A 26,981-nucleotide genomic window follows, 5' to 3' on the forward strand; every position below is an offset into this window, starting at 1 on the left:
AACTTCTTGGGTGCAAGACTACTCCTCATTAGGCCCTCCTCCCAGTCACGCTCATGAGAACTGGGGCCCAGAGTAGCATTCAGTGCATCTAGTCTTACTCTCTCCTTCCCAGAAGGAGAAAAAGGTGCCGAAAGGGCATAAGTTTTCACCAAGATTCCCTAGCCAGCTCTGGACAAGGTCAGGCCTTCTCTCCCTCTTCCTCCAGGACTCAGACCACTTTGCTAGACCTTCTCTCACTACAGTGGCAAGGATAAATCAAAGGATAGATAATTACATCACTTTTGTTTGCTTTAGAAAGTACAGGAAGCAAACGCCTAGCCTTCTTCTTACATTTTCCTTGACTGGACTTGAAATCACTAGGCTATGTTGGAGCATGTCTGAAATGAACACAGACATAAGCTAAGTCACCGGGGGAAACTGACCCTACCACAAAGTTTCTCTATAAACAACCCTAAAATTGGAAACTTCACTTGAAGACTCTTGAAATCTGACTGTCCTTCATCACAGACAAGGACGCATTAAAGCATCTTCGTACCGTGCGAGATGTTTCGCGTTGCCTTTAAACTATGTCGTAGGAACATCCCTACATCAAAGTGAAGCCAAAAGAGCTGGGCTATAAATTCCAAATGGTACAAAATCATACCAAAAGTAAGTATAAAATTTTATTGAAATGCAGCAGTGTGGATCTCCTGAAGTTTCTCCTCTCCCATTTAAAGAGGAGAAGAGTGTGGTAAGTTGGAGGCTTTGCTCACCGCTGACGTACATCAGCTATTTTCTTCTGCACAGGGGTGCACGGGCTTGGAATCCTGGGGAATTTTCTCTGTGCTGTTCTGACTTGCACAATACAGAGGCTGATTTAATTTGACAGCAAAGTAACACCAAGCCCCCAAAATAAAATTACCAAGATGTAAAACAGCGTCAAAACTCCAATTAGTTTTGTAACCTTGAAGCTTCTGGAGGAAATCTGAAAGGCTCCCATCATGATGAGCAGGCATCAATTTAAGCTGCAGAGATTACTAAAATGTAACCCTCTAATTGAAATTGCTCAGAACACAATATGACAGAGAGAATTGGAGGAAAACAAGTGAATTTTCCCCCTCAAAAATGACTCATTACAGAGACTGTTCTATCAACTTTTAACACAATGTTCCTTTTGCAAGAGTTGGAAAAACCAAGGGTTCCAGAGGTCTCCACAGAAAAGGCACCAGGAACACGAGCTAAACATGCTGTGTCATTGAATCACACGTAAGCATTGACCATTTGTGCAACATTGAGAGACACTCAGTATTTCACCAGATCATAGGCATTTTGAAGTATATTTACAACTTCCACTAAGGAGGCGAATAACTGAGACCAAACTTCAGTTTTTGGAGGAATCTGGAATGAACAGAAGTATCTCACTGCCCAGTTCACACCCCAGCTCCTTTGCAAGCTCCCCCAACTTTCCCAAGTACCATTACCCTCTTTGAAGCCAACCCCAAGCTCACTGATGGAGGAGACCTGTCACCTTGACCCTGGTTCATAAGCAAGTCAATTGTGGCTCTCTGGGTCAATGCCAGTTTCCTGGGTAAGGCAGTGAGGAACCAAAGCAGAGGACACAGCTAGGAGTCAAGCCACAGTCCTCGTGCAGGTCAACCCTTCTGACACTTTGTTTCACTGCCACCTTTGCCCTGCTGGCACCTTGCGAGCAGGGCATCTGGGGAGGAGTGAGGCTGAGCTTGGGTTTCAGAGTAGGTTGGGGAGATCTTAGAAAGACCCCAAGACGGCTTTCCTCTCTGCAGGGGCTTCATGAATAGAGTTCATTTCTGCTGCCCACTTGATGGCATTGACTGCAAAGCATCAACCGTCTTTGACGACAGACACCATCCTTCTCTGGCAGCGTCAGATTTCTATCACTAACCGATCTTCATCATCGCTGCTGGTGTCGCTGGACTCCACACGAGTTTGCTTTCTCATTCCTTCCAAACTTCTCTTCCTGAGGGTTTTCAAAGAGGCTGCAGGGATCTCTGTGGGCAGCCCTGGGTTAGAAGGGGCGGCATCATCCTTTAGAGCCATGAATCCAATTCCTTGACATTTCCCACTGTCAGGTCCTACCAGAGGGCAGGGGACCAGCCCTTCCCTACACCCATATTGCCCCCCAGAAGGAAAAGATGACTTGTGTTTCCCTTCCTCTTGGTGTGAACTAGCTGAACCTGGCCCTGAAGCTGGTATTTCAAGATGAATTTTTCCAGTGGAACCCGGTGTAACTGAACCTGAAATTCTCTCCCCAGATGAAGGCTTCCCTGGTAAGAGGTTTGGGGACACGCCCTCTGCTATTGTTTTTCTGTCTGGAGAGCTTTGTGTGAGAGTCCCCTCTTCACCCTGGCTGTGGTCTTGCTGTTCCACACTGTGAATTCCCAGGGTTGAGTGGCCTTCTCTTGCCCCCAGGGAAGGACAGACGGCAGCTGCAGAGGTAGCAAGGTCATGGCCGAGAGAGGTTCCTTTGGACACAAAGGAAGAAGGCTCTTGAGCATCTGAGAAAACGCGTGGTGTGGCATCTGTTGAGATGTGCTCCTGGGAGGGCGGCAGGTGAGTCTCCAATGATCCCATATCGAGACCTTTGCTGCAGGCTGGAAGTCTGTCATTAGCCACTTCCCCCAAGGAGTCAGATGGCAGAGATAAACCTGACCCCACAGCCATGATTAGAGGACAACCAGCCCCATGCTCACCAGCAGATGAAATCTCCTGCAGCAAAATCCAAATGAAAATAAATGGAGGGAAAAAAAGGTTAATTGGTACCAAAAAAGTTGTGGTCAGAGATGTGGTCCTCAATGAGAACAAGGTTTGGAGGTCCTGATTCTTTACTGAGTGTGAACCTCGATACAATGTTCTCCTCAGCTTCCATTAATAACTAATAGATGCATTAACTCCAGGAGAGTTCCCTGTTGACAAACAATAAGCTACTGAGACTGCTCTGTATTTTTATCTGGACCTAAGAAAACTCAATCACTCGGTTATCCAACCAGCTCTGAGCCTCCGATTTTAGATCATTACTTAGTGTGTGCTACTCAATGTGTACGTGTATGCTCAGTCCTGTCTGACTCTCTGTGACCCCCTGACTGTAGTCCACCAGACTCCTCTGTTTCGGGGGCTTCTCCAGGCAAGAAAACGAGTGGGTTGCCATTTTCTCCTCCAGGGCATCTTCCCGACCCAGGGATCAAACCTGCATCTCCTGCACTGGCCCGTGGGTTCTTTACCACTACCACCAACTGGGAAGCGTCTTTATTCAGGTATGAATTATTAAGGGACTTGGGATTTTTTTTTTAATCGACTGTGAGATCACCCCAATGGTTCACCACCCACTCATTCAGCACCATGTTTGAGGCATCTGTTTGCCTCAAGGGGCTTTTTATGCCAGGAAACTTCTCTAGGTGTCTTGAGTGAGTTCCGCCACACTGAACATGAACAAGAAAAAGAGAGGCATAAATCTAGGCCACAGATGGGTACAGACAACTCGAAATCACAGTTCCCACCTTTGCGATCGGTCTGTCTGTGTCCCCGACGGTTCTTAAGCTTGTGTCAGGACAGAAACTCCTGGAGACGCGTCCGCTCTCCTCCTCCTTCTGCTCTCTGTTCTCGATGCAAACAGATGATTCTGAGGTGACACAAGAGGGCTCCCCTGACAGATTCAGACCTGAGGTGGGGTGCACACAGATACACATCTGAAATTATGAGATCAGCCAATAGCCACTTCCCAGGGATTGACCTGCATCTTCGACACCAGCTCCGAGCTCATCAACTGCATCCTATGTGGCATGTCCACCAACTTGATTTACCTTGAATCAGTTCACATGGTCAAATAAAATGTCTCCACTTCTGCTAAGGAGAGAGATGGAAAAACCAATTCCCAAGGCAGAAAAATCCCTTGATTACAGATATTTTTTAAACTATTTCACGTGGATCTTTTTTTTTTTCATTAGAGTCATCTTCCTTGCCACATTGGTTAATTTTAGATTGGCTTGAATTTTGTGGTCATTCAACTGAGGCCAGAGTAGAAATATTGAGAAGGGAAATTTTCCTGTCATGTTGGATATCTTGATCTCCATCAGAGCACTGACAGCAGAAGGGTGATGGGTTTTTGTGTCGCTGTTGTTTCGTGGTGGTTTTTGGGATGAGTGTGGGGAGAGGGGCGACAAAGACATGGCCTTGACAATCCCCACCAAATATCATCTCCCTTTCATGAGAACCTTACTCTCTCTTCCATTTTGTCATTTTGGCCTGGGATACAGGTCAGAAGGATCATGGAATTTCAGAGCATGTAGATCCCATCATGAGAGCAGAGCAGAAAAGCATTCTATAAGAACTGTGTCACTAGAGAAAATGATTCAAGCCACTTTTCAGTTTACGAACTTTAAAAAAACTTTGCGTGCTGCAGTCCATGGGGTCGCAAAGAGTCGGATATGACTAGGTGACTGAACAACAACAACATAGCTGATTTACAATTTTGTGCCAATCTCTTCTGTACAGCAAAGTGACTCAGATATACACATATGCGTGCTAAGTCACTTCAATCGTATTCGACTCTCTGCAACCCTATGGCCCATAGCTGGCCAGGCTCCTCTGTCCATGAGATTCTCCAGGCAAGAATACTGGAGTGGGTTGCCATGTCCTCCTGCAGGGGATCTTCTCGACCCAGGAATCAAACTTGAGTCTCTTATGTCTCCTGCACTGGCAGGCGGGTTCTTTACCACTGAGCCACCTGGGAAGCCCTAGACATATATAGACTTTCTTTTCTGTATTCTTTTCCATTATAGTTTATCATAGGATATTGAGTGCAGTATAGCTCCATGTGCTCTACAGTAGGACCTTGTTGTTTATCCATCCTGTATATAATAGTTCACATCTGCTAATCTCAAACTTCCAGTCCTTCCTTCCCCCACCCCCTCCCGCCTTGTCAATCTACTTTTAAATCTGCTTTTATTTTGATTAACATTACACATGAATAGGGTTTTTTTTTTAAGTTGTCTTTCTACTTAAGAAAAACAGCCACACCTGCCCACCCGCTCATTTTTTTCCACTTGGGATTCCTTTCATGTTTATCTCCTTCTCTCCTAAGGACAAGCATATAGCACTACTTCTAGATTCCCCCTTTGCACTTTGGAGAAGAGCTGATGATGTCACGAGGGGAGAGGCGGGTTTCCACAAGCCTCATCACCCCCACCCATGGGCACACGTCCCTCCCCTCTCTCCTCTCTTCAGTTATATGTTATATGACTATGCTGTCAAGAGTTTGTTGAGGATATGCAATGTTTGCATCATTATGTTCAGGAACATGCTTTTCACCACCAAGTCAGATAGTGTACTATGATTACATTGCCTTTCTTGCCAACACTGTTTTTCCTGGAATTAATCATTATTTTGCCTTCTTCTGCCTACTTTTTTGTATGAATTTATTACCAAAACCACCTCCCATTTCCTTCCCAATTGTCTTTTAGTTCATTTCATTCATTCATTTCATTGCCTTGGAAACATCTCACTCAGAACTTTCTGACCTACTCCCAGTGGACCACTGCTCCCTGGGCCCAATGGGGGGCTGAGCCAATGCATCTCCCTACACCCCTGTCCTAGCAATTTTCTTCACCTCTGGTTCCTGGACAGCCCCCACCCCCCCCAACACACACACACAAACAGACACACACATACTTCTTTTTCCTGGGTTTACCCTCTTTGCGTTCTTTCCTAATGCAAAACTTCTGGCAATTGCATGAGAAAGGGTGAAATAAAACTCTTTAGACTTTAACTAGCGGCTTGTCTGGGTATAGCAGTCTGAATTAAAATTCCTCTTCCTTCAGAACTGAAGATGTAGCTCCACAGAGCTCTACCTATTGAGAAGTCTGGAGCCAACATGATTTACTGTTCCCAATCCTTTGGAGGAAACAGTTTTGTTTTTCTCTCTGGAAACTCCTAAGCTCCTTTTTATGACAGTGTCACTATGGTCCTGCATCTATTTCCATTCTTTGTCTGTACACTTTAAATGGGTCCTTTCAATCTGCACCATGTCTTTATGCTTTACAAAAATATATTATTTCTTTGATATATTTTTTCCTTATGTTTTTTCTTTTTTAGCTAGAACTGCTCTCACTAGGTCATTAGACCTCTTGAGTTAACCCTCTATTTATCTTTTCTCTCCTATTTTCTATTTCCTTTTCTTTTCTTTTGGGGGAATTCCTTCAACTTTCTATTCTATTCTATTCTGTGTCTGTTGTTGTTCAGTCACTGAGTCGTGTCTGACTCTTTGTAACCCCACGGACTGCAGCATGCCAGGCCTCTCTGTCCTTCACTAACTCCCAGAGTTTGCTCAAATTCATGTCCATCGAGTCAGTGACGCCATCCAACCATCTCATCCTCTGTCACCACATTTTCCTCTTGCTCTCAATCTTTCCAGCATCAAAATCTTTTCCAATGAGTTGGTTCTTCACATTAAGTGGCCAAAGTTTTGGAGCTTCAGCTTCAGCATCAGTCTTCCTTAAAGGAAGGACTGATATGTCTATATAATGTTTTTAATTTCCAAGAGGCCACTCCAAGATTATTAATTATTCCAATAATTAATAATAATTAATTAATATTATTATTAATTATTATTATTATCCCTTCTTTATAGCATCCTGTTACTACTTCATGGCTCCAGCATCTTCTCATCTGTCTCAGGCAAGATGTTGTCATTGTTGTCATCGCTGAAACTTGCCTGTCCCTACACTGTCTCTCTGTCTTCCAGGTTCCTTTGTTTCTGTTTGCTCTTATCTCTCTTTCATATTTAAAGCCTTCCCTGAGATATCCAGCAATCTATCTGCCCATGTTTTAGAAATAGGTCCTGAAAAGCTGGTTAGAAACTCTTTACAAATGTAAAGTGTCCATTGTGGACCTCCCTGCAGGGTTATCTTGTCGCCTTTTTGATGTGGGAAACCCTGAAGTCACCCACTTTGGGTCTCCACACAGGCTAGTCGACTTCTGCAGAAGGAGTTCTCTGATGTCCTGCCTGGAAAGCGTAAGGCAGGTGTCAGCATTCTGCAGTCCGAATTGGGATTGGGCAGGGAGGGGCTCAGCATCCAGTGCCAACCTTCAGTTAAACCCTCTGTTTTCAACCTAGTCCCCTTGCTCCCCAGCATTTTGTAGGGTCTCCAGAGACTAAGCCCCAAGCATTATTTGGGGGTGAGAGTGAAGGATGTGACCAGGATCTGAGAATCAGTGTTGGGGTGGAGGTTTCGGGGTGGGGAGTGGTCAACCAACACTCCTGTTTTCAGTCCCACCTGGTACCATGAATTTCTTAACATCCAGGACTTGACTGCTGTTAAATCAGGATGAAGTTCACTTGGGTCTGCTAGTCAGTGACCATTCAGCCTTTGCATTCTAATCCCCACAACCATGGTACTATTTCTTCTCTGGTTACCTAGTTCCTGTAGGCCTGGACATTCCAAACACATTCCTTCACTAACTTCTGGGTTTTTAGAGGAAAGTGGAAGAAAGTGAACATGCTCTCTCCTCCATCTTGAACCCAAAGGAACAGATCCACTTTTTATACCTCTGGGACAGGTCACTAGATGACCTGAGCGCACTAATCTTGAGCAAATCAGCTTAAACATCTATTCAAGTTGCAATGATTTGGCAAAGGAAGTTGCGATTTTCCCTTTAATACAATCTTTACTTGAGCACCACAATACCACAATCATCTAAAGACACAGCACCAGGATTTTGGTATTTCATTCATCCACTCAACAAACATGTTTTGGGCTCCTCCAAGGAACCAGGCACCACGTTCAACCCTAAGGAATCAGAGAACAAGACCAAGATGCCCAGGTACTTATGAGACTTTGCTCCAACAAGGAAGAGAAACAGAGGCAAGTAAGATAAATTGAGGATGTGATGGGGGTCAAGAAGGAAAGAAATGAGGGGTGGGTACTCCAGAGAGGACCAATACAGAGAAGACTATGACAGAGATGCAGTAAACAGGGAAGGGAGAATGATACTGAGAGTGATAATAAACAGTATTATAGAGAGTAACAGTATCCAATGGACAGATTACAGACAGTAACTGGGGTTGGGACAGTTAACTGGCTTGCTTAGTAGAAGAAGGTATCTCTGATAAGGTGACACCTGAAATGAGACCTTCAGGATCAGGAAGAACCAGCCCTCAAAGGCCGTTCCAGACAAAGGAGAAACAGAGGCAAGGGCCCTGCAGTGGGATGGAGCTCGGAGGATGGACCCAGTGGAAGGAGGCCTTGCTGGAAGCACAGTGGAGAGCAGGGGGCTCAGGTCTTGGAGGATGCAAGAAGCCCTGGGAAGGGGTGAGATTTTATTCATCATTCATTGTGAAGAAACCAGTGTTTCCATCAAGAAGTCTACATCCTCTAAAGATGCACATGGTTACTATACAGAGACTGAATTAGGGGAGAGGGCAGTGTGGTGGGAAAACCAGTTACAAGGTTCCCAGGGTCATCTAGGGGACAAGGGGAATGGCATGGCTAGGGCAGTGGGGAGAGAAATGGAGAACATAGATTTGAGATCATTTTCATTCTCACCTATGAAAAACCACCCAAAGACAATAATGATGAAAGACGTTTCTAGAGTCCCAGAGTCTACCAGGCCCACGCACCTCACTCTAAGTGGATTAAGCCGTGTCCCCACAGTGACAAAACCACCAGGCAATTTATTCAATTCAATGAAGAGTAAAAACCAATTAGTATAGAGAAAATAATCAGATTGACCAAGCATCTTCTCAGCAGGTCATTTGGGTTTTTAAGCTTAACGAAAAGGCCATGTGCGCCTTTGACCAATAACTTCTGACTCATCAGAGAAAGCAAGGGGAGAAAATCCATTGATTTAATTTGCTTTTGACCTATAGTCTACAGAGAAAAGAGTTATCTTTAATCATTGTGAAAAATGCCCAAATAATGTCACTAAAGTGTGTTAAATGAATTGAGATTCTTGGGAAAGGACAGCACCCTTGCTTTTAGATGGATGGCCCTTCTCAAAAAACTTTTCGGGCCCAATGTTAAAGCACAGAACAGGGTCCTGTTTATATTCTGGCATCACTCTATGAATCACTTTATACATCTTCAGAAATTATGGATTCCACTGTCCTAAGAGTCGGACACGACTGAGCGACTTCACTTTCACTTTTCACTCTCATGCATTGGAGAAGGAAATGGCAACTCACTCCAGTATTCTTGCCTGGAGAATCCTAGGGACGGTGGAGCCTGGTGAGCTGCCGTCTATGGGGTCGCACAGAGTCGGACACGACTGAAGCGACTTAGCATAGCATAGCATATGGCAATCTTTGCAGATTCAACCACTCTTATGCAATCATCAGCATCTTATTATTAGAACTCATCTCTCATCACAGCTCTGCATGCCATTCTGCCCTCCCCCCACCCCTGATTAACGGCTGCATGTTTAATAATTTCCCTCAGAAATAACTGCCAAACCACGTGGAGAGAGGAAGAGACTGCTTAGTGTGGCAGCGGATTTAAATTTAGCCATCTCGAAACAACAATAGGAAACTGTAAATAATTAGAAGGAAAATGGAATGAAGAAATGACACCATGAAACTTACAGCCTAACTGGTGACACACTTAATGCCAAGCCTCCTGCCAGCTATGTCATAACGAGGCCATATTAAAATGCTAATAGATATATTATTCAAATATCATTATCTGGAAATGTAAGTAATTTGATGCCTTTTCATCGGTTGCCCCAAACCACCCCAAACCTCCATGAATTTAGAGTCTAAAGATGATGAATTATAAGGAAGGAAATTAAAAGACGCTTACTCCTTGGAAGGAAGGTTATGACCAACCTAGACAGCATATTTAAAAGCAGAGACATTACTTTGCCGACAAAGGTCCGTCTAGTCAAGGTTATAGTTTTTCCAATAGTCATGTATGGATGTGAGAGTTGGACTATAAAGAAAGCTGAGCGCTGAAGAATTGATGCTTTTGAACTGTGGTGTTGGAGAAGACTCTTGAGAGTCCCTTGGACCGCAAGGAGATCCAACCAGTCCATCCTAAAGGAAATCAATCCTGGGTGTTCATTGGAAGGTCTGATGTTGAAGCTGGAACTCCAATACTTTGGCCACCTGATGCGAAGAGCTGACTCATTTGAAAAGACCCTGATGCTGGGAAAGATTGAGGGCAAGAGGAGAAGGGGATGACAGAGGATGAGATGGTTGGATGGCATCACTGACTCAGTGGACATGAGTCTGGGTGGGTTCTGGGAGTTGGTGTTGGACAGGGAGGCCTGGTGTGCTGCAGCTCATGGGGTCTCAAAGAGTCAGACATGACTGAGTGACTGAACTGAACTGAACTGAAAAAGGAGTCTTCCATGTAGGCATCATTAAGTAAGCTGTAAGTGTCAACAAGATCCCAGGAGTGATGGCCAGACTACTAATTTATCTGAGATGAAATTGTTTACAAGCATCCTTGCCACTGAAAGATGCACAATGTGCTAGCAATTAAAATTTGCAATTACTTCAGGAAAGCCAGGCAGAGCTCTAAATGGAGTCACTATGTGGGCAGTTATTTGCTCATATTCCAAATACTAGTTGAGCCCATTTTTTTGAGTCCATATTTTTGTTTTGTTTTGTTGTTGTTGATTTTTAAACTTAAAAAAATATTTATTTTTGGCTATACTGGGTCTTCATTGCTGCACTCAGGCTTCCTCTAGTTGCAGTGAGCAAGGGCTACTCTTTGTTAAAGTGCCTTCTCTTGTTGGGGTGGCTTCTCCTGTTGCAGAGCACAGACTGTAAGCACCAAGGCTCAGTACTTGTGGTTCACAGGCTTAGTTGCACTGTGGCAAGTGGAATCTTTCCAGACCAGGGATCAAACCCTTGTCCCCTGCATTGGCAGGTAGATTCTTATCCACTGTACCACCAGGGAAGTCCTTGAGTCCCTATTTCTTGAGCCTATTAATGAGTCCATATGATTCTGCCTAAATATTTACTATTGACCACAGTCAACACTCTGCCAGAAACTATGCTGAACACAGGCAATTTATTCAGTGACTGAGGCAGACACCTTTATGGAAATGACAGTCTAATGGGGGAGAAATTCAGCCAGCAAATCGTTACACCAAAAAATGATTTACAAATAACAAATGCTAGAAAAGATGTGGAGAAAAGGGAACCCGCCTGCACTTGTCAGTTGAAATATAAATTGGTACAGCCACTCAGAAGAACATTGTGGAGGTTCCTTAAAAAACTAAAAGTAGAGCTACCATATGATCCAGCAATCCCACTCCTGGGCGTATATCCAGAGAAAACCACAGTTCAAAAGGATACATACACCCCAATGTTCATTGCAGAGCTGTTTATAATAGCTAAGACATGGAAGCAACCTAAATGTCCATCAAAAGATGAATGGATAAAGATGATGTGGTATATATGTACAATGGAATACTATCTCAACCATAAAAAAGAACAAAATAATGCCATATGCAGCAACATGGATGGACCTGGAGATTATCATACTAAATGAAGTCAGTCAGAAAGAGAAAGAAAAAACACCATACGATATCACATATATGCAGAATCTAAAATATGACACAAATGAATTTGTCTACAAAACAGAAACAGAGTCACAGACAGAGATCAGACTTATGGTTGCCGAGGGGGAGGGGACTTGGAGGATGGATGGATTGGGAGTTTGCGATTAGCAGCTGCAAACTATTATATACAGGATGGATAAACAACAAGGTCCTACTGTACAGCACAGAGAACTATATCCAATATCCTGTAACAAATCATCATGGAAAAGAATGTGAAAGAAATATTTTTACAAATAAAATTTCAATTAAAAAAAATCACCAAGTAGATGTAGCAAATGCTAGAAGGAAAAAGCAGAGGGTGCAATAAGATGGTACAAGGGGGTCCTGACCCCACCTGTATCCATGAACAGGAGTAAAACCATGCATGCTGTAAAACAGTTAACCCACACCACCTTTTGGGGGCTGGTTTTCTCTCTACTGAATCTGAATCATTCATTCAAGTAGTTATTCAACCAATATTTTTAAGGCTCTCTGGCACACCAGATTGGACTAAAATTTTTTGCAAGTAAATCCATTCGTTTCTGCAATTCTATTACCATTTCTGTTTGTAAGGAACTCCAGAGAAGAAAAAAGTACAGCTGAAAATGATGGAAGGAAGAAGATTTATTCGCAGGCAGAGGTTGGGAACATTCATTCCAATCAGAAAATGATCAGAAGTGGGTGGGCCGTGGGCAATAGGAAGCAAGTAGTGCCCAACTCTAGCTCCGTAGATGGACAGGGACTGGAAAGAGAGAACCAGGAAAAGGTATTTATCCAGAGCAGCCTTGGGCATTTTTGAGCTATCCTAATGCAGTCTTCGGAGAAGGCAATGGCACCTCACTCCAGTACTCTTGCCTGGAAAATCCCATGGACGGAGGGGCCTGGTGGGCTGCAGTCCAGGGGGTCGCTAAGAGTCGGACATGACTGAGCAAACTTCCCTTTCACTTTTCACTTTCATGCATTGGAGAAGGAAATGGCAACCCACTCCAGTGTTCTTGCCTGGAGAATCCCAGGGACGGGGCAGCCTGGTGGGCTGCCGTCTATGGGGTCGCTCGGAGTCAAACACGACTGAAGCGACTTAGCAGCAGGAGCAATGCAATCTTTGGAAAGTTGGCCTCTAACTAATCACAAATGAATCTTTTATTCAGAAACACTTTCCTCATGGCTCTCATCTCTTTTTCTATCCTCTGATGAAAGGCAATCAGTACAAGAAGTCTTCCCGCACAGATATTCTTTACCTAAACTGTGTTTAGTGGAAATTGCTGTTTAAAATCTTGCTTGAAGTTAACAGTTGGATCCTGTCCAGACAATAAGAGAGTGACTTTATAATGGAGAGTGAAAATAGAATGATGAAATCATGTCAGGAAAAGAGATGATCAAAGAAATGGCCAGCTGAGACTTTAAATGCTGAGACTGAACACAGCCCATCCACCCTCCATATCGTTATTTTAAAAGTTTCCTGTTGCTAAATGCAATTGTCTATGAAGGCCCCTTCCCCAGGACCTAACTGATACACTCACGATGGCTTCTCATCTTTCCTTGAGATTTACACCTTGGAAGGAAGGAGAAATTACTCTGTTTCAGCAATTCCGGAGCTTGGCAACTTAACTGTTAATAATAGCTTTAGGGAAAGAATGAATACTTCTCTATTAATTCTAATGAGAAAAGATGTAGGAAAGTTATTAGCTCCCATCAGAGGAAGAGAGTAAAGGCAAAGTGGGAGAAGAGCCCAGGAGAGACCCCTCCTCTGCCTTCCAAATTCTTTCGGATGCTCAGGAACATGCTGAGGACTCTTGTGAGAATAGAAGGGGAGAAGGTTGCTGGCCCGAGGCCCTGAATCCCAAAAAGAAACTACTACAGAAAACCAGGAAAAAAGGCATGATCTCCCTTTATTCTGGGGACATATTCAAGCTTCTTCATCCAGTATTTGGAAATTGGCTCTTTTTCAGTTCAGTTCAGTTCAGTTCAGTCGCTCAGTCGTGTCTGACTCTCTGCAACCCCATGAATTGCAGCACGCCAGGCCTCTCTGTCCATCACCAACTCCCGGAGTCTACCCAAACCCATGTTCATCGAGTCGGTGATGCCATCCAACCATCTCATCCTCTGTCGTCCCCTTCTCCTCCCGCCCCCAATCCTACCCAGCATTAGGGTCTTTTCCAATGAGTCAACCCTTCGCATGAGGTGGCCAAAGTATTGGAGCTTCAGCTTCAACATCAGACCTTCCAATGAACACCCAGGATTGATCTCTTTTAGGATGGATTGATTGGATCTCCTTGCAGTCCAAGAAACTCTCAAGAGTCTTCTCCAACACCACAGTTCAAAAGCATCAATTCTTCGGCGCTCAGCTTTCTTCACCGTCCAACTCTCACATCCATACATGACCACTGGAAAAACCATAGTCTTGACTAGACGGACTTTTGTTGGCAAAGTAATGTCTCTGCTTTTAAACATGCTATCTAGGTTGGCCATAACCTTCCTTCCAAGGAGTAAGCGTCTTTTAATTTCATGGCTGCAGTCACCATCAGCAGTGATTCTGGAGCCCAAAAAAGTAAAGTCTGACACTGTTTCCACTGTTTCCCCATCTATTTCCCATGGAGTGATGGGACCAGATGCCATGATCTTAGTTTTCTGAACGTTGAGCTTTAAGCCAACTTTTTCACTCTCCTCCTTCACCTTCATCAAGAGGCTCTTTAGTTCTTCTTCACGTTCTGCCATAAGGGTGGTGTCATCCGCATATCTGAGGTTATTGATATTTCTCCCAGCAATCTTGATTCCAGCTTGTGTTTCTTCCAGCCCAGCGTTTCTCATGATGTACTCTGCATATAAGTTAAATAAGCAGGGTGACAATATACAGCCTTGACGTACTCCTTTTCCTATTTGGAACCAGTCTGTTGTTCCATGTCCAGTTCTAACTGTTGCTTCCTGACCTGCATACAGGTTTCTCAAGAGACAGGTCAGATGGTCTGGTATTCCCATCTCTTTCAGAATTTTATTGGCTCTTTTATGTGCGTGTAATTAGAAAGAGTTTTTACTTGAGAAACCACCTGTAATCATGGCCATGTCTACACCTCTTTTTGTGAGATGAAAGCAAAGCATTTTGATCATTCTCCATTCAGATATTTTCTTCCAACTCTGTGAACAGGGTTGGTTTGAAATCTTTCCATGACATTAAATCTTGGCCGTGTACAGAGTTCAACAATGTTCCTTCAGGAAGCAAGACAGATGCCTTCGGGCTAAAGACAAGTAATGAAAGCAACTCAGGGACACTCTTGGAAAAGCTTGTCTCAACAACTACTGAAGAAAATGTGTCTAGTGGGTCAAAGACAGTGGTTTTCAGCCAGAGGTGATGTCTGGGGACTTTTTCCAACGTGCGGTACACAGGGTAGACCCCCATCCCATTCTGGATGGACCTAATCCCAAAGGTCAAACAGGGTCACCACTGGGAAACCCTGGTTGAAACCAAAAATCATAAACGCAAAAGCTACAGGGCCCAATCAGTAACAGAAACGAGGGTTGTGGACGAAGAGGAAGGACTGGTCCAGCCTCAAGGACCAGGCTGCCCCTCAACCCCCACTCACCGAGACCAGCAAGCACCAAGCGTCCAGTTTGCTGGAGCTATTGGTTTTTCATGAGAAACCAGAAATCTGAGCTCCACGGGTCCCTTTTAAACACTGATAAATTAAGTTTCAAACCACACCACTGTGCTAACCAACCTATCTGTGGCCTGAATGCTGCCAAGAGAGGCCAACGAGTGACCTTTTGTCAGGGAAGAGGTTCAGGGGCACCAAGGATGTAGGCAAGGCTTTAGTCTCCACTCAGCCTTCACTCTTTTGCAGAAACAAAGTTTCTTTTCAAAATTACTGTCAAAAAGATATTTATGGGAGAGTAATCCTGTTTTTGAAAAGTAATTTAGTAGTGTCTTATAAAATGAAATTTATAATTATAAAACATGCCTTGATCCAGCAACTGCTCTCTGGGAAATTGAGCAAGAATATTTACTGCAGCAATAGCTGTGGTAGGAAAACCAATAGCACTCAACAGGAACATCCATCAATAGAGGAAGAGTTGAATAAATAAATTATGGTACAGCTATACTGTGGATTTTTGTGCCATTATTAACGTGATCTATCCATTAATCTGTAATATATGCCAAAGAGTTACATACAAGATTTATTAAGAAGAAAAGAGTTGCAGACAACTGAATATGGTGTGATCTCTTATTTTGTGTAAACAACAAAATGAAGTGTCCATATTTTTATGTATGTAGAGAAACGCATGATGGTGCATCAACCCAACTCTGGCAGCCTCTAGAGGCCACAAGGCTGGGGACTGTCAAATTTTCCTTGCATATGTCAGTGTTGCTTTATTTGTTGAAACACGTATGGTATGGTTTTACTAGTCTGAAAGAAAAATTAGAGGCCAGTAAATGACATCGGCTTTAAAACTCAGACTGAAAGTCATGAGGAAAAGCTCCAGAGTGTGCAGGGCAAATCATTTCTATCAGAACAAGGGAGACCATCATACTCTCTTAACAATAGGTCAGTTTCTCAGGCAGAGGAAAGGTTGAGAGACATATAAAAGGAAAAGAAAAATACATTTTTCCATCTTTTAACCAAATCTGAAGTACTTTGTTCTATCCTTATTTTTTTGTATGAAATTTTGCTGTTTCCAAGTAATCATTTTCCAATCTCTTTTTTTTCCCAGAAACCACTTTTCTCTATGGTTTAAATTTCTCTTCTCTTTCTCTGATGAAAAGCAATCAGTTTGAGAACACTTCACTTACCATTTTCTCCAAAAAAACATATTTAGTGGGAAAGTACGCTTAAAATCTTTTGGTAAGTCGAAACTTCAAATCATCCTCAGACAAAAAGAGAATGCCTTAAAATAAAGAGAGGACAAGTTGTGGGGAAGAGGGAAAATGAAATGAAGAACAAAAAAACCCAGCTAATATTATTTGAATTATTTAGTGCCAAAATTGAATCAAGAGAACCTACTTTAGAGATCATTACTTTCAAACTTTCTTAACTCTAAATGAAAATTGTAGTGGAAAAAAAAGAAGTTCAGGCTTTTGGAATATAATTGATGTGTTTAGGCAATTGTCTCATCATTTCTTAAGATTTACACCCTTAGAAGGAGGTGTTATCCTTGTTTCAGCAATTCCGTAAGCAGTATTACTTAACTAATGGCTTTAGGAAAAGAATATCTCCCCATTAAATCTGACAGGAACAATAATGGTACGGAGCCATTAGCTCTAGTCAGAGGCGGAGAGGGAGTTGGTGGGTGAGGGAACCCTGGAGTTCAGGCTGCCATTTTGTTTCTCTCAAGGAAACATTTGGAGGTGATTTGTGACAAAGGGAGCAGGTCACGAGTGACATGAAGTAAACCAACACCTCCCAGCTCCACCTGTCCCTGTTCACTCATGACTAACAGAAGTTGAAAGGGTGAAAAGATAAAAAAATTCAAATGTACTTAATTTCAGAGAATTACATCACCATCCTCATATAATATTGAGCTATTCCACCTTTTCAATAGGATTCAGTAAACCTTTATTTCAGGAAGTACCTGTCAGGGAAGTTCTCTTTACCTTTCTATTTTTTTTTTCAATGAAAGACAGCTGCTTTGATAATGTTTGCCTCAGAGGAATTTTTCTTAAACTATGTTAATGAAAAAAAAAAAATCAGTTAAAATTTTTCAGTCACTTAAAAGCTTAGGTATGGACAGAAAATTCAAAAGAAGAGATTCCGGTGAGAAAGAAAGCACAGAAGTGCCTCCTTCACCCTGGAATTAAATATGGGTTTATTGTCAATGATTTAAGCAGCTCAATTATGCCTCACTGATGTAGTGTACATGTAGCTGAAGAGAAGAAAATTAAGACATAATTACATAAAGATTGGTATTGTGGTAAATGCCACAAAGGAGACGGGTTATGAATCATGGCACAAGGACACCTAATTAGGCTTGAGAGGAAGTGACCAGCCTGAGGAATCATGAAAATGTCACCTTGCAGAACCATCCAAGGATTGCACTGCGTCTGTAGATTGCCTTGGGTGGTATAGTCATTTCAACAATATTGATTCTTCTGATCCAAGAACACAGTGTCTGCTTCCGTTTCATTCATTGTTGTCTTACAGTTTTCAGAGTGCAGGTCTTTTGCCTCCTTTGGTAGGTTTATTCCCAAGTATTTTATTCTTTCTGATGAGACGGTAGATGGAATTGTTTCCTTAATTTCTCTTTCTGATCTTTCATTCTTAGTTTATGGAATTGCAACAGGTTTCTGTGTATTAATTTTGTATCTTGAAAGGACCAAACTCATTGATGAGCTTGAGTAGTATACTGGTAGCATCCTTAGGATTTTCTATGTATGGTGTCATGTCATCTGCAGACATTGACAGTTTTACTTCTTTTCCAATCTGGATTCCTTTTTTCCTTCTCTGATTACTGTGGCTGGGACTTCCAAAACTATGTTGAATGAAAGTGATGAGAATGGACATCCTTGTTTCGTTTCTGATCTTAGAGGAAATGCTTTCAGCTTTTCACCATTGAGTGTGATGTTAGCTGTGGGCTTGTCATGTGTGGCCTCTATTTTGTTGAGGTAGGTTCCCTCTGTTCTGGAAAGGAATGAAACCTTTCCAGAAGGTATGAAACCTCAACTGGGTTCTTCAGAGAGAATATAGTTGAAGGACCCACCAGAGGGACAGAAAAATACGTTTACTAAAATCCCACTCCATACCAGAATATTTCTCTCTCCTAATGCAATTTTCTAAGCAATCATATGTTTTCCTTCAGAAACTACTGTTAGTAGGACTTACTTCTCTTCTTTGATGAAAGGCAATCAATTTAAGATTTCCCTCTTAGAGATTTTTTTTTTTTCCCCTGAAAGATGTTGAGTGGAAAGCTGTGTTTAAAATCAACCCTGAAGTTGCAAGTTTGTTCCCAGACCATAAGCATGTACCTAAAATTTGGAGAGCCACTGTGGCCATGAGGTGATGAAGGAGAAAAAATAAATGCAATTACTGAAAATACCATTTGGAATCTATAATGCCCAGATCGAAATCAAGAGTATATCCTCTTTGAATTATGATTCTCAATGTTTCTTCATGAGCCTATAAAATGAGCCTGCAAAAGACAGTCCATTTCTTGAAATATAATTGAGATATTTGAGAAGCTCAATTTGTCCTCAAGATTTGCATTCTTAAAAAGAAGAAATTGATCCATTTCAATGATAATAGCTGAGAAGAAAGATCTTTCCTTTTCTCCTTCATTACTCCTGATAAGGGGAAAAATGGACTAATTTCCAACTAGAAACAAAAGCAAGAAAGAAAATATTGGCATTGGCCTCAATCTGTTTTGGTTTTCCAATCACTTTAGGAAAGAAAACATTGTAAGTTTAGCCTCTGTGAAAGGATAATATCCAGGGAGAATCTCTGTCTTCCCTCAAACCTAAAATGCAGTAAAATCAATAAGACAAGAAAACCAGGAAACAGAATGAGAGAACATTTTTCTGTTTTTGTAACATGTTTAGATACTACATTGCGTGTGCACTCGGGCATTTTTTGTCTTTCTCCAGAACACTTGCCATTACCTGTTTTGAGGAAAGGTAAGTATTTAGAAAGCTGAAAACTTTCTTTCACTCAGATATTTCTTCTAAACAACATTAGTGGAGGAGCCAGTGTAAAATATTTCACTAATGTGAAATCCCGTACCCAGAATTCAACAGTGTTTCTTAAACTCCATTATAGAGGAGCAAGGGGACTGGGAGAAAAGGAAAGGAATAAAAGCAATTCAAAGGCTCTTTGAAAACTTTTCAGACCAAAATTTACTCAAGAATGTATGCTTTCAACCCAATTTCCTAAGTGTGGTTTTCTTAATAATGAAAGAAACTTGACTGGGAGGACTTTGCCCATAATGGAAGGACTTTCAACTTGGCTTCAGCTTTTCTCAAGATTTCCACCTCAAAAGAGTCCTCCTGTGACTGCAATTCTGTAGCAAAGAAACTCAAGGAGTGTGTTTTGAGCAAAAGCCTCGATGTGGTTTCTATGGATGCTGGAGGAAAATAAAGGGGGACAGTCATGAGTTCTTTCAGCTGAAGCAGGAAATAAAATATCTAGGGTTGACTCTGCCCTGTGATGAAGAGTCTCCAACCTCAAGGTTACCTGGAACTTGGACGCGTGTGTAACAAAGGGGAAAGAGTACTAACAGGAAGAGATGGACCCAATTCTTTCAGAATCCTAGGAAGTCAGTCTTTTGTCCTCCCACCAGCTTTAGAAATTCTGCCTTTTATAACAGGAAACTTAAATTACAGGACTTTTTTTTAAACTTCAGAAACTCTCCTAGTCTTGGAGTCACAGCCTTTATCTTCCTCTACATTTCATCAGTCTCATTAAAATGCCCTGGAAATGTAAAACCTCAGTTACACAACTGAAAGCATTCTTGGAAGTACAGATAGGACTCCCAAAGCAACATGAAGGAGAAAGAGAAAATAAAAAGGAAAGACTATCCCTCCCTAGAAATAAATGTATAAATGTTCATGCTACCAAATTCATTAAGAAATTTGATTTCTAGATTTTTAAGAACAGCAATTGACATATTAGAACCACAGAGAAAGTCAAGGCTTTCAAGCATGTAAGAAATCTTTACATCATTTCTTGAAGAGTTCTCCTCCATCACCCACAAAGGGAGTCTGTTTTGCAAGTCAAGAGCACTATAGGAAGGGAGATCCAGATCTGACAGAAAGTGGGAGATGCTTCTAACTGTTGCCTGGAAAGGAGTATAAATAATGTCAGGAATCCAGAAAATTCCACCTGGGGAAGGGGTAAGGAATGGAGTAGGAGACGAGACTTGGAGCAGATATAAAATTCTGCACTATATACAAAGGCGAAGGGGCTGGGGGGAAAAACAGAATTTAAAATGGGCAAATCTTGCTCCAGGGAAAGAAGACAGTCTTTACAAACTCCTGTCTTCCAGCAGTCCCTGGAATACTTCCTGGGGGTGGTCCCCAGCAGGGTTGGGGTTGGGGCACCTGTGCACCTAACCACACAGCTGGCCCCTGGTTATTTTCTTTCTTTCTTTTCTAAGTCGATTGAATTAGTTACAATATTACTTCTGTTTTATGCTTTGATTTTTTGGCTCAGAGGCATGTGGGATCTTCGCTCCCAGGTCAGGGATCGAACCCGCACCCCCTGCGTTGGAAGCCGAAGTCTTAAACACTGGTCCTCCAGGGGAGTCCCCTTGGTTATTTTCTCGAATCAAAGACAGCTGGGTCGATAAGTCAACCATCCCCCTCCAAAATTTTCTCCTCCTAAAAGTCCCAGAGTTTGTTTAAAATGCCCACAGAAAGAAAGGACAACTCATCACGTATGTAGAACTAAGGTCCAATAAAAGGAGATTAAAGAAGGAGGAGGGGAACCCAGAAACGTCAGCAGCTGTCATCGAAAATTTATTCAGGAAATCTTGACTTCTGTTTAAAATATGTTATTACTAAATTCAAATCGGAAAAAAGAATATATGGCTTAAATTATCATGGAGTAAACTAACAAAATGGGTTTGAAATAAAGTAGTTTACACAGTTTCTGTGAATGCTGACAGAAAAATAATGAGCAAATTGCATGAACATCCATCAAAGAATGAGGGCTAGAAGCACGAAGAGTGGTTCTCTTGGCTTTCTCAGTCAGATCCCTCGTGAAAATCTAAAAAAAGAAAAAGAAATGTCAGCGTGGGGAGAGCAGAAGAAAGACATGAAGTGGACTGAACCCCAGAGGATGCTGGTACCCAGAGAGACAGGATGATGGCAGACTGCCAGGGAGGGAAACCATAAAGATGCTCACCTCTCAGAAACTTTCTGCCCCTTCAAGAAGTTTTCAACTTCTCTAGGCAAAAGCAACCTTCAAAAGTTCTATCTTGACAAATGATTAGTCTATCTGATCTCAAATATTTCTCTCCCACAGAGGAAAACAAGCCTGACCATTTTCCTTGCAGAATATCCTCCAACCCTGTATATTCACTGTGAGTGTCTGCCAAGTATACTTCATTATTATGAAAGTTCTCTCAGGGAAAGAAATCCATATCCAGCCTCTAATAAATACAAGAGGTGGGGAGGGCAGGAGGAGATGAAATAGCATGAGGGAGATGATAAAATTTAGGTTTTAGTGTAGAGATGTACCATGTCTAGAAGGTTGAGGCTCGCTCCTGACTACAGCTTCTGAGTGTATTCTCTTAGCCAGAACTTACAGATTTGATGCCACCTCCCGCACGAATTTCTTGAAAAGAAAATTAACCCCTTTCCTTCCAGGGTTTGGTTTGGAAAAGAAAGAAAGTGAAGGTGGCCTGTCATCACTGGTGGAGTAACACGGCCTGGAGGATGCCTGCTCCTGCCACTGACCTCATTTGGGGTCCAGGCGACTTGCTGAGTGGCATCAGGCCACAGAAGGAAAAGCCTCATCCAGGGGAAGGGGCCAGAAGGCAGAGATGGACAGACACACAAAGGGAAGGAGAGAAAGAAAGAGACAGCAAAAAGGACCAATTGCAGGGAAAATGGGGAGATCCATGTTCCCAGGTGACATAGAACAGGTGATCCGACCAGCTGACCCTGAATCAGCCTCTTCAGAGGTAACAGGTTAGGAGTCTGAACAACAGACAGCCCAGAAGCCAACCCGTCTGCATGAAAAGGTGGTGCCCTGCACCCCCCAGCCTGGGCATGGAGGACAGGGCACTGCCACACCGATCCAGTTGCAGAAGTGGAATTAGATTTGAAACAATAATCAGGTATGTTTTCACGTACATGGAGCCCCCCTCCTGCAGGATGGTGGAGGCTGGAAACGGTGGTCTGAGGGCCTCTGGGAAAGGTAGTAGATGAAACGGGATGCCGAGTTAAACGTGAACGTCAGGTCAACAATGGATCATTTGTAACATAAGTGTATCCTATTGCCATGCTTGGAGGCATACTTATGCTAATATGTATAATACATACATGCGTAAATATATATATGTGTGTGTGTTTGTGTGTGTGTGTGTATTCAGGGGCTTCCCTGGTGGCACAGTGGTAAAGAATCCGTCTCCCAATGAGGGAGATGTGGGTTTGATCCTTGGGTCAGGAAGGTCCCCTGGAGGAGAAAATGGTAACCCACTCCAGTATTCTTGCCTGGGAAATCCCATGGATGAGGAACTTGGTGGGCTATAGTCCATGGGATGGCAAAAGAGTTGGACATGACTTAGCAACTAAAAAACAACAACAACTATATATATACAGTTCATCTGAAATTCAGCTTTAACTGGGTGCCTTATATTTGCATCTGCTAACTCTTTCCCCACCCCTACAGGGTGTGGGGAAGAGGATCTGACTGGGGACTGGCTGTGCAGAAATATTTCTCCCCCTAGATGAGGCCTCAAGGCAACCCATTTTCTACTGAAATCACCCTCCCCCACTGCCTTATGCTTGATGGCAGAGAATCAAGTGTGTGTTCCCTCATGACGAGGGTCCTCCAAGGGGAAGGAGGCTGTGCCCACCTGTGCTCATAAATTCAGGGAGAGGAGATGAGAATGGATGCAAGAATACAGGGTAAAGGATAAAATTCAAAATAGGTTTCAGTGTGGAAGTGTACCCAATGGTTCTTCCCCTTTTTTTATAGATAACATCATTCCTCTGATGATAGGTTCTGGGTCTATTTTCTCAGCGAGCATTCTCATGCACTTCCTATCAAATATTTTCAATGAAAATAAAAGTAATTTACTTTTCCAATAATGTTTTGGTTTGGGTAGAGATGATAGTACTTGGTCTTTGGTCGTGGCTCTGGGTTATCTTTGTTCTAGAGATAATAATTACGTCATGCATCACAGGGACAGGATGGGGTGAATGGGGAGCCTTCAGGGCAGAGCTTGCAACCAGTGGTGGGACAGGGATGCAGAGGCGATCCTGGATATAAGTGGGAGAGAGAAGTAGAATTCCTGTGGGTAAAAAGTCCAATGGTGGGAGCAGGTGTGGGATAACTTGACAAGGGAGAACCCGAGAGACCTCAGCCAGGTGATCAAGGTCAACATCAGTAATGGTGAGTCATGTGATGGTGCACCCTTGATAGGATGTGACAAGAAGGTCAATTCACCTCCGGAGTCTTGCTCGCCAAACCCACCCCCCGAACACCCCAGTCTAACCATGATAAAACCATAAGACAAACCCCAGTAGAGGGACATCCTCCACAACACGGAGCAAGAGCCCTCCCAACTGTCGAGGTCATCGAATACAAGAAAAGTTGGAGATGCTGTCAGACACAAGAGGCACCTAAAAACCTTCTGGAAGTCCACACTTTTCTCCTTATTCTTTAGATCTTGGGTCCGCAATGCAGCTTTTCCTCTGAGATGTGTCAGGAAAGCATTTTTCCTTCCTTGATGGGTCTTGAAGTAAAAAAATATACATGTATTTTTTTCAGTTCTCCCATTTCAAACCACTTTCTCTAATAGTATCCAGGGTATTGTGCTGTCTGCCAAAACTATGTAATCTGCAGAGTTCACGGAGCATGAAAATGTGGGCCCTTATTTTAAATGGTTAAGAATTTCAAGTAATACACTAGCCAAGATATGGGAGCACCAGTAGATGAATGGATAAAATGCCCGTCATAGACGGATGAATGGATATTAAGATGTGGTATATACATGCAATGGAATATTACTCAGCTATAAAAAGAGTGAAATCTTGCCATCTGCAACAACATGGATGGACCTAGAGAGTGTTGTGCTTAGTGAAATAAGTCACACAAAAACAACTACTACATGGTATCACCTTCATGTGGAATTTAAAGAAAACCATGAACAAACATCACCAAACAGAAACAGAGTCATAGATACAGAGGACAGGGATGGGGGGAACAGAGAAATAGGTGAGGGAGATTACGAGGTACCAACTTCCAGCTACAAACTAAATGAGTCATGGTGTGAGATGTACAGTGTGGGGAACACAGTCAATAATTATGGGATATCTTTGTATGGGGATAGATGGTAACTAGACTTATGATCGTTTTGAAATGTATAGAAATATTGAATCACTATGTTGTATAATGGGAACTAACATAGTATTGGAGGTCAATTATACTTCAAAAATAAACTCATAGGAAAAGGGATCAGTTTTGTGGTAACCAGAGGCAGGGGATGGAAGGAGGGGGAGCTAGATGAAGATGTTCAGAAGGTACAACCTTCCAGTTATAAGATAAAATACTAGGGGTGTAATGTATAATGTGATAAATATAATGAATGCTGCTCTATCTTATGGAGAAGGCAATGGCAACCCACTCCAGTACTCTTGCCTGGAAAATCCCATGGATGGCGGAGCCTGGTGGGCTGCAGTCCATGGGGTTGCTAAGAGTTGGACACAGCTGAGCGACTTCACTTTCACTTTTCACTTTCATGCATTGGAGAAGGAAATGGCAACCCACTCCAGTGTTCTTGCCTGGAGAATCCCAGGGACGGTGGAGTCTGGTGGGCTGCCGTCTATGGGGTCGCACAGAGTCGGACACGACTGAAGCAACTTAGCAGCAGCAGCAGCAGCAGCAGCTTTATGTTATATACAAAGAGTTTTCTTCACAAGGAAAAAAATTTTTTTTTTTATTTCTTAAATTTTGTATCTCTATGAGAGGATGGGTGTTTGCTAAACTTATTGTGATCTTTTCATAATGTGTATAAGTCAACTCCTGATGCTGCATACCTTAAACTGATACAGTGCTGGGTGTCAGTTGTATTTCAATGAAACTGGAAGGAAGAAAGAATTTCAAGTCAGCCCAGCAGTTCAGCAGAGCAAGCATGGGGCCTTCTGAGTTTGGCCCTGTGTGCTGTGCAGCTCCCAGGCACACTAGGGTTTCCCTTAGCAGGTATTGACTGCTGTGGAAGAAGCCCATCTTAACATCAACAAGGAAAAGAATCCACAGGACAATTCTTCAAGGACAGAAAGAGCGGAGGAATGGAGCTTTTGTAAAAAGGCATTATGTGGACCGAGGTGAGACTGTGTTTCAAATTGAGGAACAGACCTCTGTGTGTTGTTAGTCTCCAAAGGACCCGGAGACCCCCTGACCCCTGGCTGACCTTTCTTCTCAGGGAGGAACCCAAAGTCCACAATGGGGAGGGAGGGACTCTGTAAGAAGGAGAGGCTCAGTTGGGTTGTTTTCTCTTTTATTCATTTTCAGAAGGTCTGGAGGGGGTGGGGGTTGTCACACACACACACACACGTACACACACGAGGATTAACTTTTCAACAGTGGACACATGATGAAGGCAGTGGTCAGTTTTGGCTCTTGGGAAAATTGGAAAAGCCTTGAGAGAATTCTTCAAAGTCTGTCCCCAGTTTCTGCCATGTGTTTGGGATAAAGCACAGGTAGGCTTCAGGTTTGATAAAACTGTCACCCAACCACAGTCCCTGTGTTTATGGAGTTGTGTATGTGTGTGTTCCGTAATGATCCACTCTTTGTGGCCTCCCTGGACTGTAGCCCACCAGGCTCTTCTGTCCATGGAATTCTCCAGGCAAGAATACTGGAGTGGGTCGCCATTTCCTTCTCCAGGGGATCTTCCTGAGCCAGGGATCAAACTCGCATCTCCGGCACTGGCAAGCAGATTCTTTCCCATCTGAGCCACCAGGGAAGCCTGTTTATGGAGTTGTAGGTTCTTTAACAGATGCAGCGGAGTTCCCCTGGATTCTGGCAAGGCCACCTGCACCCTTGCTACTCAAACTCCCCCTAGCCTTATACCCAGAGCAGCAAAGAGGCATACATGGGGAGGAGACCACTGGCCACAATGGCAAACCTGTGCAGCACAAAGCCAACCATTTGGGGGCGGTTACTGGGCCAGCCTAACATTCCATTCCAGGGTTTCAAATCCTGAAAGATGATGCTGTGAAAGTGCTGCACTCAATATACCAACAAATTTGGAAAACTCAGCAGTGGTCACAGGACTGGAAAAGGTCAATTTTCATTCCAATCCCAAAGAAAGGCAATGCCAAAGAATGCTCAAACTACTGCACAATTGCACTCATCTCACATGCTAGTAAAGTAATGCTCAAAATTCTCCAAGCCAGGCTTCAGCAATATGTGAACCATGAACTTCCGGATGTTCAAGCTGGTTTTAGAAAAGGAAGAGAAATCAGAGATCAAATTGCCAAAAACCCGCTGGATCATCGAAAAAGCAAGAGAGTTCCAGAAAAACATCTATTTCTGTTTTCTTGTCTATGCCAAAGCCTTTGACTGTGTGGATCACAATAAACTGTGGAAAATTCTGAAAGAGATGGGAATACCAGACCACCTGACCTGCCTCTTGAGAAACCTGTATGGAGGTCAGCAAGCAACAGTTAGAACTGGACATGGAACAATAGACTGGTTCCAAATAGGAAAAGGAGTACGTCAAGGCTGTATATTGTCACCCTGCTTATTTAACTTATATGTAGAATACATCATGAG

The 26,981-nt window shown here is 42.9% G+C and overlaps 1 protein-coding gene across 3 annotated transcripts in view; it reads right to left on the reverse strand.

The window, feature by feature from the left end:
- Positions 1-651: 651 nt before the first annotated feature.
- ZNF831 (zinc finger protein 831) overlaps positions 652-26,981 on the reverse strand; it is a 103,876-nt gene continuing 77,546 nt past the window's right edge. For 2 of the 3 annotated variants that reach the window (XM_081559365.1, XM_081559364.1), the window contains exons 5-6: positions 3,513-3,673; positions 652-2,724 (exon numbers count right to left, since the gene is read on the reverse strand). In XM_081559365.1, coding sequence (XP_081415491.1) covers positions 1,882-2,724; positions 3,513-3,673 — 1,004 coding nt within the window. In that variant the 3' untranslated portion in view covers positions 652-1,881. Of the gene's footprint in view, positions 2,725-3,512; positions 3,674-20,618; positions 21,243-26,981 lie in introns of those variants that run through there. The other variant, XM_081559366.1, reaches the window with a different exon arrangement.

The sequence above is a fragment of the Giraffa tippelskirchi genome, chromosome 13, assembly GCF_054371585.1.
Source record: "Giraffa tippelskirchi isolate mGirTip1 chromosome 13, T2T-mGirTip1v1.2.pri, whole genome shotgun sequence".
Lineage (NCBI taxonomy): Eukaryota > Metazoa > Chordata > Mammalia > Artiodactyla > Giraffidae > Giraffa > Giraffa tippelskirchi.